We start from the raw sequence: 19,369 nt of genomic DNA, 5'->3' as shown, positions 1-19,369 counted from the left end.
ACACATACACGCACACCCACACACAGTATAATCAAAAGGTAATTTACTCTCAATACTTCTGTCTAAAAAGTGAAGCTCATGCCATACACAGAAATACAAGTATAAACGTATATGACTATTGAATGTATCAAACAACTCTTCGTCAACTGTAACATGCAGCAACATAAGACATATCTCAAGCTTTTTTTTTTTTTTTTAAATATTGGAATAGCTGTTTGCTTTGTGGTGGATGGGTTTGCCTTTTTCACTTGATTTATTTTATTTCTTATATGGATTACCGTTTGTCTGGAAATAAAGATTTCTAATAGAGCACAAACATTTATTTCTGTTAATTCAAATGATTATGGCTTACAGCTAATGACAAATCTAAACATGGAGAATTTTGAAACAGAAATGTTGACCGACTCAAAAGCAACATATCCTCTTGTCTTACTTTATATAATGCAAAGCATGTCACGGAAGCAATCAACCTTTAACTCTGTTGAGCGATAAGGAAGCCCAGATCTGGTTTAATGGCTGATTCAGCTCATCTACATTGTTGGCTCTGGTTCGCCATCTTCCTCTTGACAACACCCTGAAGAGTCTTTATGGTGTTTGGGTTGGCCAGGTCAAGCACAGGGATCATTAAACCAAGTAATGCAACTTTTGGCTCTGTCAGCAGGTGCCAAGTACTGCTGGAAACGAAACCAGCATCTCTATAAAGCTCGTCAGCAGAAGTAAAGGAAATGCTCTGAAACTTCCTGGCAGACGATTGCGCAGACTTTGGACTTGATAAAAACACAGGAGACCAACAGCAGCAGATGGCACGGCTCCCTGAATCATCAGAGGCTGTGGAAATGGCACACTGGACCTAAAGCAACTTGAATCTTTTACCAAGTTGGACTGAGCGATATAGTTGGAAAAAAATATCACAATATAAGGGTTTTATATCGGTTGATATTGATAATTAGTGATTAGATTTTGTTTTAAATAACTTAAATACTGTCAAACTGGTGACACGACATTTATCGTTCTAGGCACGGTTTCCTCTCGGGACGTTGTACTCATTTTCTCCCTTCACTCTATGCCGCTATTATTGACTTTTAAGCAGCTATGAGTTACAGTGGCAAAACCTGAAACTGCTGCTCTGCAAGTTACTCAGCTTGTTAGTCGATGCCACCAACGTTGTTTAGCTTGCTGAGAGAAGTTGAGCATCTAAAGTTTCCTTCAGCCTACATACCCCAGAATGCTGTGCGGTTCTGAATCAGAGTTCAGTTAAATTATCGCACAATCTGGCAAAAATATATATGGTTATTGACGAGTTGGCCAGCCTTATTGAATACAGAACACTGAACAGTCGGGTTCTTCAGCAATAATCTTTTGTGCCTTCCCTTCCTTGTGAAGGGTATCAATGACTGTCAACTGTTAATCCAGCACTTTTCCCCATGGTAGCATAAACCATAACATGGTATGAAATCTCTATATCAAACTAATCTGTTGTTGGTCTTATATAATAATTTAATTTTCTTGCACTGAATTTTATACTTTCATTTAGTATAAGCCATAGTTAGCAAAAACAAAACACTGGTAATATATCAGACTTCATGTAGTAAAATCTTGGTTGTATGAGGTTGTTGATGTCTTCAGAGTTGCAGTTCTCTCTAACATTGTTAGTTATTGTGTGCAAATACAAAAGCGTTTCTGACTAGCTTCAGAGTTCCCTACTATACTTATTAAATGTGATTTAAGCGTGGGTGTTACAAAGAAATCTGACTAGATTGTCTCAGCTTTTCCGATTTAAGATAAACAAATTGTTAAATAAAAAATTACAACACGATAAACACTTTGTAGTCTTAAACTCTACTTAGAACAAATGTGTCAGAATTGAGGTGGAAGAAATCAGCTGAAAATATTGGTGCTTAAAAAAATCATAAACTTTGCTTTTGAAATGCCATTTTCTGAATCGTTTAGAGTTTTGAAAGTCCTGCTGGGTGATATCAAATTTAGGTGACTTGATATCGCCCAAATTTAAGCCAATAGTAACAGTTGTGCTTCTCTGTCAATCAGATTCTTCAGTTCAGGCATGTGCCAAAGTATTTGCAATATGTGAAAGTCATTAAAGCTGAGAAGGCTGAACATGAAGTCATGTTCAGAACTGTAGAGCATGTCTGAGTGGGGCTTTATGATCTTATACTACGACATTAAGTCAGTGCACTGATGCCCATGATTCTAAGCTGGAAAAGAAAACGGTGAGAAAGAAAAGAACAGGAAAAAAATTGTAAAAAAAAAATAATAATAATATATGGCAAAAAATGTTATGATTCACATATTCCCTCAAATCTTTAAGTAGCATTTAAAATATTTTCTTTTTTTTTTTGCAAATGGAAACAATCGAGCTCGTTTTATTGTATGATTAATTGATTTATTGCAACAAGTTTATTCTTGGTTTGTTAAGCATTTTTAAAAATATAAATATTTTTTCTACAAGTTATGGAATATCCAAAGTCCACACAATTAGCATTTGATAGACGCTGTATTGCAAAATGACTTCGGCAATAGGATTAGGAATACACTTTTCCATACAACCCTTTTTAGCCATACCTATCCTTATTAAATAACAAATTCCATCCTTTCCGGACAACTGGGAACCCTGTAAATAACGATGCTAACAACTGATCCTCCAACCCCTTTCATCCAAAGTCACAGAAAAAAGGACGAATGAAGACAGAAAGATGCAGAGAGGATGACGGCGGCCGCAGTGACAAACTCACCCCTCCGCCTGCCTCCCAGCCCTTAGGGTAGCGATATGGGGAAGCTGTGGGTACTGATACCTGAGAGAGCGCTGGGGAGTGGGCATGACCAGGCGGGGTTCCCGCCAAGTTAGGGTGTCCCTTTGTGATGTCGTGAGCTGTGTAAGTGGGGCCAGCGTGCCTGGGTACCTGTGCGGCATAAAAGCAGAGCGGTTAGCCGGCTTCGCAAAATGAGATGTGACGGAGGTATGCAGAGCGGGAACACAGCAGTGGCGGGACTCGACAGGTGATTAGTCCTCCCCTCCTGCTGAGGAGTGTAAATTAAGCACTCAAGGTGAAGAATTGCTCCCAGTGTGTGTGCGGAGGTGAAGACCTGCAGTCGATGAAGCTGGCTGTGGTTTGATGAAATACTGGCACAGTGGGCTGCACAAGACCACAGCCCAGACTGTGCAGTGAGAGGACACACAGACCTCAGACGGTTGAATAATTACATTACAACCCTACTCATCTGTAACAGATTGATAACACCTGGTGCAATAAATGCACTGCAGTCATGCGAATTCAGCCCAGTAATAGTAGCAGAGCTGCACAGTGTGTAAACGTAGCATGAGAAACTGACTGAAGAGAGTAAGTAGTGATCTGAATGCTGTTTCAAGAATAGTAAACATGACATTTTTTTCTTTAGGTCTTAAAGGAAATCTTTAGGATTTGATAGTAGAGAAGAATGCTCAAGATCCCATAGACAAAAAAGTGCTAAAATAGCTAATGGATGGTTAATTATTTTATTTTTATCAACTCTGCAGATAAGAGAGACCAAAAATTAAATTACAATATAAAATTCTTGAATAAATCCAAAATCATTTCAGTGGGGCTACTAGTAATTTAGGAATTGATTATTCGTTAACTGGACTATATAGACATAAAAAAATGTGGACAGAACATATTCATAGTATTAAAGCCAAAACTGTACCAAAACATTTTGCATTCTGTAAATATTTTCCACCCAGATCTTAGTTTTAGTTTCCTCTGATTCAAATTCTGTAAAACATAAAATAACTCAAACTAACTACCTTTTCCCGTGTAACTATTATATCAAAAAAGCACAAGACACTACATCTTTAATAATCAAGTTTGTCTGCTCAGTGATCAAGTCTTCAAATACTTCTGAAAGTTCATTTGAAACATGTTTGATCGCTTATCCCACTCGCAGAAAAAAGCGGAAAGTGAGTAATGAGGTTAAAAAGGAAGTTACTTTAAACAGATGATGTCAGCAGGTGAAACAAAAAAAGTCCTTCTGTCTGAGAGGGAAATATAAAATCATTCAATTTTATATTTCATTTTTTAAGTTTAAAATGAAACAGCACTGCTTCAAACAATTCCAGAGATCAAAATTTGTTACGAACAGATGCGTTACTGACTATTATGAAAACAAAATTAGAAAATACAGAACAGATTCATTAAAAATGTGACTTAATATCTGAATCTTTGAAAATATACCATAAAGCTATGGCATTATTTCATAAACATGCTCTCCATTTGTCTGATTTGTGACTGATTTCTAGTTACAGCAGTTGAAGTGAAGTGACATAATGCATCTACAGTAGAGATCCCTGCAGCATCTCTACAGCATGGCCCACTTCCCTCAGATGACCTGGGATAAAAACACTCGCTGCTGTTGCCAGGGGAGGAGCCTGCTCTACTTCAGGCCAGAATCTGATTCTAAGGACATACAGTTGAGCGTGATCGGATGGGGGAGGGGCAGTTAGCAGCTATATGGTGGTTGTATGTGAAAAGAGAGAAAGAGGTAGCAACAGTGACCAAGTAATCCCCACCTCCACCCTGCACAACTACCATCCCATGTCATCAGTACTGGTTATTTCAACCAGTGCCATCATTCCAACACTTTGCAACAACAGGGAAAGAAAAAAGCCATTCTTCAGAAGTGGAACATCTTGTAAAACCTTGTCTTTTATACTGTTGCTGTGTCGTAAGAGATAAATATGAATGATGAATAGACTTTCTTTCCGGCAAACAGAAGCGTTCCTGTACAGTTCGATTAATGTTCCTCCCACATCTCAGAAATGACCCGAGGACGGCTTTTCATGTCAACAAGTGCCTCTATATTACACCATTTAGCTCATAACTACTGCATTTAAATACATGACAGCATCATGTGGTAACAATTTAGTAGTCTTTCACTTTTATGCTTAGCGAAAAAACACCAGTCAGTTTCGCTTCAGGAGCAAAAGCAAATATAGGGAAAGTGAAACTAACATTCCCATCTCCTTAGATTGCAGTCGAGGCCTATCTAAAACAAGATACATAAAAACATTTTCTTTCAAAGAAATTAAGGGAAACATTTTGATTTCGGGCTATACCGCCATGTTCTTAAAAAAGAACGTCTTATCAGAGTGCGAGTAACGTGAGACGTTATTCTGACGCGTCAGAAGAATCTGTACAGTGTGCTTACAGCATGTAAAACAGCTTGGACATCCACCGTGTGCTTGACAAACCAGGTTACTGAACATTACTATGCAGCACTATGAATGCTCACATTGTTACCGTCGTCCCTCTTGATGTGAATGACCTTTTAGTTTCCAACTGACAGATATGTATCAAAGTCTATGTAGCTTTCAACCAAATTTAATAGCTGCCCTCCAGATGAAAAACGTGAGGACTAATAAAAGCATTAGCTACAGGGTAGATGGTCTTTCCTTCTTGGAATTTCTTTGGTCCCTACTATAACCAAAAGAAACTAGTCAAGTTTTGTTCTCCCTCAATCCATAAGAGCAAAGTACATTGCTGTGGTTTGACAATTTTATCTTATCACTACGTACTCATCTGATCACCAAAAAATAAATTCTGTGGAAAAATTAATTAGGCATGCAGCTTAGTGATTCAAATTAGTTCAAAAAAGAAAAAAAAAAACATATATATCCTCCACTTCTAGTTTGGAGTTGGGGGTAAAAATGAAGGTTTTAAAAATACGTTGACAGTATTGATCCTAAATAGTTTGACAGTGATCAGAAATGGGTTTGCTAATATTTAACCTTCCAGTGAAAGTAACTTTGCAAACCAACTAAGTTTCATTGTGAAGCTTTTGTTAAATGATGTAAATTATGTGTGTCCCTAGACATTCTGTTAGAAAAGTTTCCAAAATAATTTTGCCCAATTATTTTTAGGCAAAAATGCAGTGATGGATATTACAAATTTAAAGGACGTCTCATTTAATTACAATGTCAAATTGTTTACTTGTTTCAATTTCAATGTCAATTCAAAAAGTAAAGATTTAGGATATGAAGATTAAGTACTTGCAGAATATATTTATTACTACTAGTTATTTATATGAATATATTTCAGGTGTTTCAGTTAATTCTTGGAATTGGGGTTTACAGCTGATAAAAAAATGTTTCTGTAAAGATAAGAATATTGCATAAGACCAATAAAGACAATGCATTTCACAATTACACCCAACACAATCATGGGGAAGAATGCTGACTTGGCAGATGTCCAGAAGACAGTGCCAAGTCTTCTGTCCTCCATGTTGAAGAAAAGCCACATCACCAGATAAACTGGCTGATCACCGAATTTAATGTCAATGGCATGTTGAGGAAGAGGAAACAGCGAGGTGGTAGAAAAAAAAAAGATGCAGAACCAACTGGATTTACTGCAGTCTTGAGAAGTTTGTGAAGCATGGGCCACAAGAGTTTGAGGGAGAATCACAAGACAAAGACAGTGGCTCAAGAGACACAGAGCAATTAAAGCTAGGATTTAAAAGCTTTCATAACAATTCATGTTCTTCTAATAATTTTCTCACTTTTCCTATTTGACTCGCTGGACAGTTTGCTGTCCTGCTGTCGGTGAACGTCACCAGATTTTAGCTTTCAGTTGAACCAAGACCTATTTCCAGAGTTGGAATGAACTCTCACACGTATCTGTAGAAAAACTTTCACAGGAAACAAACTCTGGATTTGCATAATTCCCATTTTAAAAATAATTTTATTAATGACCCAATTTTCAAAATGAAAATAAATGAATGTTTGTACATATACATTATTAAAAACTGTGTGTAATAATACTTAACTATTTTTTATTGAACTACTGAAATGAATCACATTTGCCCTGAAATGCTCATCAATTGTGAAGCACCTGTAAACTTAGTTAAATGGACCTCACCACTTAAAAAAAAAAACTCATGTCTGCTTTTATATATTTTTTTAGAATATATGTTGTATACACATACGTAGTCATTTTAAACAAATATCCATCAATTTCAAGCGAGGACTTCAATAAATAAAAGGGGTAAGTATGACTGATGTCTCATCTGTTCTATGCCATCACTGGATGAATTTATCCCCGACACATTTGCTGCTCATTGAACCAGAGTTACCTGGCAGAGTTATTGTATCACAATGGGGCATTCCTGGTTAGATAAAGGAAAATCAAAACAAAACAAACAAGCAACAAAAATAAATAAATAAATAAAAAAAAAAAACAACATAAAACCCAGAGTAAAGAGACTCACGCTGTAGACAGCGACTCCAGGCTGTGTGGAGAAGAGCCGTTCGTCCAGTGAAGACTGAACACGAGGAATTCTGGGGAGTGTGCGTTAAAGAAAATTCAAGAAATCTGAGAACTGAAACAAGTGTTCTGTTAGAAAAAATTTGGACAGCTTTGCAGATAAAAAAACAAAAAGAAAAAAAAACAAAACAAAAAAAAAACAAAAAGAAAAAAAAAAAAAAAAAAAAAACACCGTTAACTCTACATGCAGCAAACTGAACCACATGGGTGGAATTTAACTAGTTTATAAAGTGATGCACAGGAGATCTAAGCACTTAGATAAGTTCAGCTTTTATCAAACAGTGACAAAATTCTGCAAAAAAAAAAGAAGCAAAATAAAAAAGATTGATTTGACTGCAATTGCTTCAAACTTCAGAGGAATTCACAGTGAAGGGCTTACACCCCAGTGGCTTGCGTAGTTAATGTGATGGATCCCCAGATCACCCCACCCAAAATGCCCAATCTCCCAGAGTACACTATGTACCTTCATCATTTTGCAAGAGTTGAAAGGAAAATCTGACATGGATTTCTGGGCTACTTCACACAGGGTGACTGCCAAAGCAGAGGATTAGACAACACAGGAAGAGCACAATCTGTATGCATTCTCCTCTCCCAATGCTTGTAGAATAATAATGATAGCTTATTGATTCCCCAACCACTCATCAAAAAACACACATCTATAATGCGTTTGGCTGTATTAAGGCCAAGGGAACTTTCTTTGCAGATTCTGGAACATGTAATAATGAGACTCTAAGGGGAGACATCAGTCAGACGTTGGGACGGACGGACAAAAGAAGGGAAAGTGTAATATTCAAACAGTAGAGGGAAGCCCTCCGATTAGTAACCTGCTCAGGCAGCCGTCTGTGACAGGCCGCCTCACACACCACTGATCACATGGTTTAAGGGAAACAGAACGTCTGGCTCTCTTCCTTTCACCCAAATCACGCCTCCTCCTGCCCCAAGCTCCCTTCCTTCACTCCCCTCCTGCCTGGAGAGGCCCGTCATCTTTGCTGGACCCCTGCCAGCACCCCTACCCGCAGCCCAGCGATACAACAGAGAGGGAGGAAGATAAAGAAAGTGAAGAATCAGTCTTAGAAAAAAAAAAAAAAAAAGTCGCCGGTTCAAAACGCGGAGGCACAGCAGGAAACACGATCTGTTTCACTGCCGGGGAAAATTTCGAAAAACAATACGTGCCCCCGCCGCCTCCACTTTACACATGCATATACACACACAGATATTTGGAGCAATTAGCGGCCGACGTTCTCCATCATACGACAGTTTAGGTGGGAGGAAGCACAACATGTTGTGCAGAGACACTATATTATCCCTCAACTGAACTCTAGAATTGAAATCATGAAAGCCTGATTCCTTAATGATTCACGCAGCCTGCATCATCCAAGAAATGCAGCATTGCAAGTAATGAAAAATGACTATTTATGACTCACAGTTAGAAAAATAAGTCATGATAAAGGAAACACTGTCAAACATTGCAGTTTCAGCACCCTCAATGTGTGGGCTTTATTTGTATTTGACAGCGTAAACATATGACAGGGCTTTAAACTGTTTGAAAAAAATCAATCAATAAAAATAACGTTTCTTGACTGTTCCATTGAATGAAAAATACAAATCAGCAAAGGAAAAACATGAACAATCGGCTCTATTAGGGAAGGGCATTTATTGTGGTTTATCATCCATCATGATATATTTCTTATAATAATTGTGATTTATCATCATGATAAATTTCAATTAATGATATTAAGCCCCCCCCCGCCAAAAAAAAAAAAAGAATATCTGCAGCAATGTTGGTTTTGGCATTTTCTCAAGTTTTTTTAAATTTATTTTTCTATTGAGAGAATCAATAAATTATTACAGTAACTGCAATTACTATGTGTAGATAGTGATGCAAATCCTACTTCTTTATGTGACTGGTGCCCTAAAGAAGCACAGTATTGGTATTTGTGGAGCTGGGATTGCCGTCCCATGCAGTCACAGCTATTGTCACAATAGTACCACAAGATATTGCAGTAGAACCAAGTCCAGGTCTCCCACTCCTAAGCTCTATACTACCACTGGTTGGCAGCAACAGCTGTGACAACTGGTCATACGCCGTAGAGCTGAAGGTGAACCCAGGTTAAACCTGTCCTGAACAGGTGCGCCTCCACCTGCGATCCATGCGCTGACACAAGCAGGAAAAGCAGATGCAAAAATGATCAGAGGAGGTAAGATGAGGTGAAGAAATCCAGGACAAAAAAATAAAAACGAAAAAATAAAAACAGGACTTTCTTCCAGTCGCAGCCAAATGGCTCGAAGCCAGCATGCAGATTTCTGTTTTCTCTAAAGGAAAAACACCTGCAGTCATGCAGAATGCGTCACGTTTTTATATGCTGCACACTAGATCGCCAACATATGACATTCTGGGGAAACTGTATTCCACAGAAGAGTATCTAAGTAGAAAGAGGCAGATTTTACCTCCCGTCCCCATTTTTTTTATTTTTTTGCACCCATTCAGAGAATTGCACAGCTTTCTCGTCTGTAGCAGAGTTCTTTCAATATTAAAAGCAACTCTGGATTCCTATTTCCTACAGTTTCAGAACAAACAGACCAAAACTGAGATAAATTCACCCTTCACCACCACAGAACGAAGACTTTCTGCCATCAGTATAAATATTTATTGTGCAATATGTGCAATTTTGGGCTCTTGAAGGCTAAAGCAGTATCATAACACAAGATCAAATGTCTTGCGGTGAAACATCATCTCAATCAGGCCCTTCTTGAGGCTGACCGAGTAACCAGAAAGATGCAGATGCTTCATAGATAAATGCAGCACATGCAAGTCAAAACCAATCTGAATGAGAGAGAAATAACTGGGTTTGAGTCTGTTTAGGTTCTGCAGGGAGTAAAACGACAAGCATAAAGTTAAAACGCTCTAGTGTTGCTAAAACAATCTGCAACTGATCAATATTACAAAAAAGATTACTGACATTTTGAGACATGGATGTCAAAAATAAATTAAATTTCTTGGTTATGAAGTATTGATGAAATGGTACCTCGTCACCTTGCAGAGCATTAAAACTCACATTAAGAATTTCCCTTCTTACAGCCAGAAAATGTAGCGGAAAACTGTTGTAAACTTGCTAAAAAGCTTAAAAGATGCTGTCACATCGTTTCCCCATCTTGTCATGTATGGTGGCATATTTAAACATCTATTCCCATTCCAACTGTGAGGAAATGAAGGGATTTTGTGGAACATAAAGTCACATCTGAAGTGTCGTCTGCGTCAATATGGACGAGGCATGGGCGATATGACCGTCTTAGATTATTAATGATTACAAAATGTCAACTGGCTGCCAAGAGAGAAACCATGAGATCAGTTATAAGGAACATTTTATGCACTGCAGTTCCATGCTTTGACACTTCAGTTTCATTTTCCTCCTTTTTCCTCAACTATAAACAACTTTTTGAATACTGGTTGTAATTATTCACATAAAGGTACTGTAGTAGTAATCAAGTCAACAGAAGAAAACAAATTCTGATCAAAACTATATTTAGTGGACGTGTTACAATGCATCCCAGAGATATTTAATCCACCAAAGAGAACCAAGAGCAGTTGTACTTTGGTTTTTGTACGGGCACATGGAAATATGTTTTTTTTTTCTTCCTACTGCTTTCAAACTGGACAGCCCTGCAGCTGCTGCTAGTTAGAGGCCAACAGTGACTCAATCAAATGTAGCTGGACACCTGCACACATGGTCTGGTTTGTGTCTTTAACTGGTTACCAGCAGGTCAGCTTTACTGAGATACCAGCAGGGTGTGATTACATTCGAAAAGACATATAAAAATAATAAGAGTTTATGCTTCCATCGATAAAGTCAACTTCACAATAAAAGCCTTATCCAGGTGCAAAAATCTTTGAAATTTAAATAGCATGAGGCTCATGGAAACCAGCCAGAGTATGTGCGTGAGAAAGTGATAAAAATTACCACCACTTACTAGCCTTGAAACTAGTAAGTGGTAGTTTCAAGTTACTACTTGTAACAGTCTTACTAGTAATTGTAACACTGATGCTACTGTGAAGAACTTTCATACATTTTTTTCACAAACATGATAAAAATAACTTTCACACTGTTACATAAGTGTTAGGTAGACATGTTAAATTTTACAAGAGTGTTATTGTTCTGTTTGAAATTAACATGAAACTGTCAACTGCATAATAAGGTGATGCTTGAGAATTCCAATGTCATTACGTCTTTCTAAGCCACTGAACAAAAAGTGAATATAAAGTATTGTGACGAATGTACACAAAATTCTGCAACCGAGGGCTTCGAGTGATGAAAACTCAAAGATTTACCAACTGTGACTCCAAACATTCCATAATCATGCTAACAAATAGCCTGAGGATAACTTTTACATAGTTTACACTAGGGCTGTGTAATAATATCGATTTTGCAATCGATATTTTCTTTCCTAGAAAAAAATTGATATTCATCCGCAAGTATCGTAACATCCAACTGTCGCCTTGCTCACTCACTGCTTGCTTCGCCGGGAGAGTGATTAGGTCATCAGGCTTAGAGTGATTCCTTCAGATGTTAGGTGTCAAGGTTAAAAAGGTATCAAACTATTCAGAGCAGGGTACTTGGTGTACTTTATTTACTTTACAAATGCATGTAAGCTACAGTTTGTACTGTTTCAATTAAAAGAAACATGTTTTCTCACCACTTCTTTGATTCATTTTGCCCAGCTGTCGACTTTAAGTCTGTGTCCATGTCCAACGTAGAGCCAGGTATTGTGTAGTTGGTGCTTTTAATCAGTTTTCAGTTAAATTAATTCAGTCCAACTCTATAACAGTCAACAAAATCACTCTGTCCCTCTAAAATCTTTCAGAAAATCGCAAAAGTGTACTGAATTGTATCGTTTGCTGAATATTGCAATATATATCATATCGTGAGCAGAATATCGTGTATCGTTTTGTGAGATTATTGTATCACTACAGCCCTAGTTTACACACCAAATTTGAGGATTGACAAACTAATGTGCATTCCTTTTTCCTTTTCAAAAATCATAACGTAGCTTCAACCACTCCTCCATGTCCCCTTGCCCCACAGTGACACATAAGCCTTGGTTAGGAGAGTAAAGCTGCTGTAGCTCATGCTTCATCATTAGCTTACTGTAAAGCCACTTAAGTGCTGAGTATGTGGGAGAGGGAGAAAGGCAAAGACATGAGGAAATATAGCCTTACAGACAGCAGGGGTGTGATCAGGAGGATGATACTGCGTGATAAACTGTAATCTGCCATTGCTGAATAAATAAATAATTTAGGGGTGTAAAGTTAACAGCCTAGTAACTAAATAAATCATACGTGGAGACCAGGAAAATTAAGCAAAAAAGGGTCAGAGTGAGAGGTGAGATATTTCTGCCGACTTGGCTTATCCATCCAAACGTCACATAAATTAAGGGGTGCCATCTACAATATCATAACTGTACACATATGCAGCTTCTTTATTTAGAGAGGGGGCTGAGGGAATTGTTACATCTCATAACTATGGTCCAAGTTTTGCACACACCTTATGGAAAATGCAGTATTATGTTTGAATGAGCAGATGTACCTGGAACTGCCAGTGCTGCACAGAGCTTTAAGTGGAGGTACAGGAAGTGAGTGGAGACAGCCCAGATGGTGCAGATACAAACGTTTCTTTTCCCTGTAGGCTCACTGGCCACTTACAGTAACACACACACACACACACGCACACAGTGTGTATTTGTGTGAAGCAAAACTCACAAAGCTCTCACTGCCTGTCTGCTGTTGCTGAGACTGCTCTTTCACTACAGTATGAACAATGGATGGATGAATGGTGGCTCAACACAAGCAAACCAGATCTTAACGGTTCTAGATGGCTGCAACACAAACTATAAGCAATCTTTTAGAAAAGTTAGGGGAAAAGTTGAGCAGAGATTCAGTACAAAACAAATATATGCTTCCTCAAAGACTTATGGGAACTATATGAATTCAAACCATGAGGAACTCCAGAAAGTCAAAAAACATTAAAAGGAAATGCAACAACCTCAACAGCTGGTTAGTACATCAGAATAGGGCTGAATCAATTAATCATATTAACATGATAAAATGACTATCTAAAAAATGGTCAACTAATAATCCATTAATTCTTAACTGATGTATTCAGGCTCAGAGAAGACCATTTAATGAAAACAAGATATATTCAGAACAGCAATTAAGATAAAACTGTGCAAAAATATATACATTTCGCTGTAAATATGTTTTAGCCAAAACTTCTCAAGTGACATAGCTTTAGTTCCACTTGGTTCAGATTCACTAAAGGAATGTTGTGGTATTGAATTTTAAATGTTTATTTTCTTAATTAAAAAAAAGGAACATAAACATTTGTTTATTTGCATATTTTTATGCATTTCCAACATTAAAAATGGTTAAATGAAAATTCTGTAGAATGTGCCATTTTTTATTCAAATAATCGTTACAATAATTAATTAATTGATAAGTGGAATAATCATTAGTTATAGCTCTACCGCAGACACAATCATACTTTCATTTATTACATGAAGTGTTATTTCCCTACAAGTATAAAACTGCTGATAATGTGGTGTTGAAGAATTATTAGCTCATTGCTTTCTGAGGAAAAGTGAACTATACAACTGCTGATGAAACAAGCAGGGCAAACACAAAAGCTAAAGAAGGAGCAACTTCCCTCTTCTGGGCTACAGTGACAGCGGCATGATGGGGAGGTTCGATTTCTACTACTCTTTGGATAACATGACATCCTTTCATCCATAAGACCCGAATATCTCACCGAGTGACACACATGACCAAAACGGGAGAGCAAGAAGCCGAAGCCTCTAGGCTGGGCCAGGAAATGTCTGAAAAGAGATTTTTCAAAGATTTTATGGATGAAATGTGTGTGACTCTTGACAGACCAGATAGATGGGCCTGCGGCTGGATCAGTCACAGGCACAGAACTCCACTTCAAGTCATATGCAAGAAAGGTGGAGGTGTGGTGAAGTACTGCTGTGGGCTGGTATTACTAAAGATGAGCTAGTTGAACCTTTTTGGGTTGCAGATGGGCTCGGAATCAAATCCCAAACCTACTGCCAGTTTGTAGAAGACACTTTCTTCAAGCAGTTGGTTAGGAAGAAGTCTGCATCTTTCAAAAAGAATGATTTTTATGCAGGACAATGATCCTTCACATTTGGAGTACTCCTCGAAAAGACTAGCCAGTCAAGCCATTACATATTAAGAAGGTATGACATGTCCACCTTCCTCACTTGACCTGAACCCAATTGAGAACTTGTGAAAAAAAAAAACAGTCCACCTATCTGAACAATGTTTGAGAAGCTGTCGTTGCTGCTGCATGAAGAGTCAACCGTCGAAAAATCAAGAAACTAGTCAATGGAATCCTTATTACTGGAAAGATGGGTGGCTGTACTGGTTACAGATTATTTTTAATGTCAAAAATGCTTACTTAAACATTTTTGAGTCATTTATAGTTCTCATTTAAACAGATGAAAATATGAAAAGTCAGAGTGGAAAATGTGTTTTCCATTTAGCTGCATAATAATTCTGCATGATAGCGGCTCAATAATTGTGCACATAAAAACATTCTCCTAAGAAAGCCAAAACCTCACTTTTACCTTCTTAAACTTTCATGTTTGAGATTTATTAACATTTTGGATTAACCGGGTGAATTGTAGCTGGTGATTACTAAAAATAATCATCCACCATAAGACTTGCCTTATAGTTGTGCACATAGTGTTGTTATGGTGTATAAAGGAAAATGACAAAGTTTATTACGCCTAAGTCAACGCTTTGTACGCCACTTTCCTTCAAGCTTGTTGGAGTGCGTTCCTACCAACTTTGCACATCTAAAACAGACATTTCTGGGCATTCTTCTTCACTCAGATTGGATGGAGACAATCAGTGAACAACAGCCACTGAGTCACGTGAATTTTTTTCTTGAACATATTTCAACTTTGGTCCAAGCTCATACTTTTCATGACCTAGTTTTTTCTTTTCCCCTCTGTCACAATAAACCAGGCTTAGTTCTATTCTTGATTTTTTTTGAGGACCAGAGTTGGGAAACACTCCTCTAGGCTACATCTCTGCTTTAATATTATATATATATTTTTTTTTTTTCAGATTTTCATTACAGGATCATTATTCTTCTACACAGACTGAAAATTGTGGTGTTAATACACCAATAAATAAATAATTTGAAGGGGTATGACTACATTAGCAAGGCACTGTACATCCTGTTCTGATCAGCAGGGGTGCACAACAAATCCGTACTGACTGTTCTTGACAGGAAAGGTTCAGAATGAACACGTCAAGAGTTATTGGGTTATCACATTCACAAACCCTAATTTACTCAAATTGTATATCTTTGTGCTGCAGGAAGAAATCTCCCTGATAAAAAGATGCACACTCAACAGAGACTGAAGCTCTCTCTTGCAGTGTTTTAAGAATATGGGAAAAGATTTCGCTGTAGCACTAGGGAGATTCTAACCTGGCTGCCAATAAATAAATAAAATTGGCTAGGGTCTTCAAGGCAGAAGAAACAAATAGTGCTGTCATTTAAAAATCACAAACTAAGGATATTTACTAAAAACTTTCAGCAACAACAACAAAAAAAGGAATTATTCTAAATATTGTGCAAAAGAAAGAACTGTCGGTATGCAGGTTGTCTTCATCAGCCCACTCCTTCCCTGGAAAGAACAGCCCTGCATGCTGGCTCATCTCAACTCAGCAGTTTATTTATAACAGCCCACAGTGAGTATGCTCATGAGAATATTTCGTTGTGCAGACTGCATACACCTGTCCCGAAATGCAGGAATACGCCGTTGTACGAGCGACCAGCTGGTTATAAACACAGCAAAGCTGCACAACTGCAAAGGTAGGATTACAGTTACTGGAAAAGGTCCATTTGTGCAAACATCTGGTCTTTGCTCCAACCATAAATATAAGGAACTTTGCAAACTTGCAAAGCAGAAAGTGACAAAAAGGCGGAAAGCCTTTTGAAGACAGATGAACCTACTGGACCATGAATGTGAAAACTGAGGGGATGCCAGAGGAAAAGACCAGGGGCAATTGGGGGAAAATCCTGCAGTTTTCTCAGCTGGGACAGCAGAGGGGTGAGGTAAACTATGGGGGGATGGAAGGAAGTGAGAGGGGGGGGGGGGGCTCGGCAAGCTGGGTGACCTGGGCTTTTGTTGGCAGATGGTGGGAAGCACCACCTTGGCCTCTCACTTCGAATGCTAAGCAGCAGCGCTTTTGTCTGGCAGGCGCAGCAGCAGACGATTGCGCTGGGTGTTTCTCGGACAACCAGGAACAGACACGAACTGTGTGTCCACACACACATGCCACGCAGCACCGCCGTGCCTCTGTAAACCTCCACGCATCTCAGGACTCCACAAACACACACATTCTCCAAGCAGGAATTCCCATATGCCAGGAGCCCCCCTGACCAGACGCAGAGCAGCACGCTCCCACACTCCTGACCTCAGAGGCTGAGGCGGAGCAAGAGGTCAGATGAGCAGCAACTCTCCGAGGGACACGTTCCTCGAAATATGAAAATTTTATTCGAGACAAGGCTAATAACACAGAGAACACACACTTATAAAATTTCTCAGCAGAAATTTGTTTATTTTAATAGCAATTATGTTAATTTGCTGTTCATTCAATTCCTTTTTATGATTTATGGTGTCATGTAGTATGACAACTCAAAACTAAGAATTAGGATCAAATGCACAGTCTAAACCCACCACCTACACCAATTTCTAAATCTGCAATGCTGACAATGTTATACATTTTTTTAATCATGTATTTACTGATTGTCTGGCTTTTGTCCATGACTCTTAAAAGTTGCATGTAGTCAAGTACAATTTAGGGGTGTCCCGATCTGATACAGATATCAGAAATCAAATAGTTTAAATGACTTAAGATCATTATTTTAGGTAGGTGTGGGTAAATGGATCAGGTGTTCTGATAGCTAGTGTTGTTGACTATCTTTCTCTGTTTGAATAATATCATCTGACTAAGCCTTCTTTAACATTCCACATTACAAAATAAGTAACAATACTATGTATGATTCATGCTGATATATCATTAAGTGAAAAAGTTGTATGGGGACACTCGAAGTACAAAAACCCCAGAGGGCTCCGCATGGTCGGGCCAAACTGCAGAAATCAGTTCTCATTGCCGCAGTTGCATGATGAAAATTGCATAATTTTTTTCTCAGCCTCGTGTCATCTGCCCCTTTTTTTGTCAACCATTTTGGTGAATGTTTTTTCCCTCCTTTGCATGCGAAACTAGTCAGGATTTCAGGAGGGGGAGGGGGGATTTGCTTATGTGGAAAACAGCACCAACAACTCAACTTCAAGAAGCCTTAGATTCAGCCACAAAGCTGGATGGATAGGTTTAAGTAACAACTGTATTAGGCTGTGAGGAAGGACGTACTGATGGACCAAAACACTAAATTTTAACAACCGCGTTGGTTCTCGTCCGATGCTGCAGGCGTGAATGTCCGGACAATGTTTTTTCTATTTTTGGGCTTACGGTAAAATGGAAAATAAAATGAGATGTTGTAATAAATCAATTATTTCCTCCTCTGAAGGAACTTGGGAACTCGTAATGGTTGTTCCTGTCTGTCATGACTTATGTGTTGACTATACTCTTGTAAACCTCAAATACGGAAAAACACCATAGGAACTCGGCTCGGTGTGTCTTGTGGACTTTGAAGGTGTGTTTGAAAACAAAGGTCCCGAAAGCACGTAACATCAGATTTACTGTTCAACTTCGGTCTGACTATGCAAGGCCCCTAAATGAGGGGTGTCCAGCCGTTGTCCTGCTTCAATACAGCTGATTCAAATGGTCCAACTTCCTCAACATGTCCAGAGGCCTGCTAATGAACCATCATTTGATTCAGCAGTGATGAACTAAAACATGCAGGACACCAGCCCTTGAGAACTGACTTTTGATAGCACGGCCCTAAAAAATTTCAAATACAAATAGTGCACAATGAGAATCTGCTTATGAAAACTGATCAAATTGATTAAAAATTGGATAAATATACATTACACTTCTAGAAATTTGGAGTCCCATTTACATTTATTAAATGGTCCTAAACACCATGATTCCAACTGTGCTCTTTACAGCTGGATTAGTGGCTATAAAACCCATGTCCACCTAAAGCTAGAGGTGAAGCAATCAGGCATTTCCTAACTTAAATCAATGTTTTTTTTTATATATTTTGTATGCTAATTTTAATAAACACAAGATTCTTTAAGAGTTAAAAGAACAAACTGAAAAGATTAAAAGATTATCCGCAGTTATTCATCAAAGTATATTTCTCTAACCTTTGTCTGATTCTTATTAAACTCAAATGGTTGACTAAGATATATGTTGATCAATGCATTTATATAGTAAGGAAAACATTTTTGTTTTCAATATTTGACAAACTGACCACCGACCAGAGCCTATCAAAAGAAGATTATCAGATTCCAATCTCTGATCGACAAGTTCATCTCTTGATATGTAAATGGTTCAAAGCACATGTGGATGTGGAATACCATCTACGAATTGAGAATACATCATCAACTTTTGTTATACGTGATGTGGTACTGCAAATAAAGTTCCTAAAGGATCACCAAATATCTATTTGTGTTTTTCTTTGACTACTAAATTCCACATTCATAAATTGTTAAACAGTCTACAAATTTGTAGAAATAAAAAAGGTAACTGATATAGAATTTAAGATAGAAAAAATAGAACATTTTCCCACCTCAGGATGATAGTTATATTCATAGCATACTCAGCAGCTGTGCTTTGATACCACTAAAGTTCAACTGAAAGTAGGTTAGGAAAATTTAACAGTCATTTCAAACACCTTGAGTGAAAACAAAGACAAGATACACCAGAAAAAGCAGTTTTGTTCACTCAGATAACCTTCAAGCAACTCCAAAACATTACATAATTGTGTATTGAACTCTCACCAGCTGTGGGCTTTGCCCTGGCACAGGCTATACTCTGGTACTCATTGCCCTTGGAAAAATAAGAA

General features: G+C 38.1%; 1 protein-coding gene across 8 annotated transcripts in view; it reads right to left on the bottom strand.

Moving 5' to 3' along the window:
* The window catches only part of eif4g3a (eukaryotic translation initiation factor 4 gamma, 3a), a 57,111-nt gene that overhangs the window by 36,042 nt on the left and 1,700 nt on the right, over positions 1-19,369 (bottom strand). For 4 of the 8 annotated variants that reach the window (XM_088005778.1, XM_088005784.1, XM_088005777.1 and 1 more), the window contains exons 2-3: positions 7,255-7,324; positions 2,751-2,918 (exon numbers count right to left, since the gene is read on the bottom strand). The exons of 1 other annotated variant lie outside the window; for it this stretch is intronic. In XM_088005778.1, coding sequence (XP_087861904.1) covers positions 2,751-2,918; positions 7,255-7,324 — 238 coding nt within the window. The remainder of the gene's footprint in view (positions 1-2,750; positions 2,919-7,254; positions 7,325-19,369) is intronic. 3 more of the 8 variants (XM_088005781.1, XM_088005782.1, XM_088005780.1) reach the window with 2 other exon arrangements.

This window comes from Poecilia mexicana, unplaced genomic scaffold (assembly GCF_051168715.1).
Source record: "Poecilia mexicana isolate PSO_F unplaced genomic scaffold, ASM5116871v1 scaffold_5, whole genome shotgun sequence".
In the NCBI taxonomy this organism is placed as follows: domain Eukaryota; kingdom Metazoa; phylum Chordata; class Actinopteri; order Cyprinodontiformes; family Poeciliidae; genus Poecilia; species Poecilia mexicana.
Note: the sequence above shows the minus strand (reverse complement) of the source record. Positions and strands in the feature narration are given on the sequence as shown.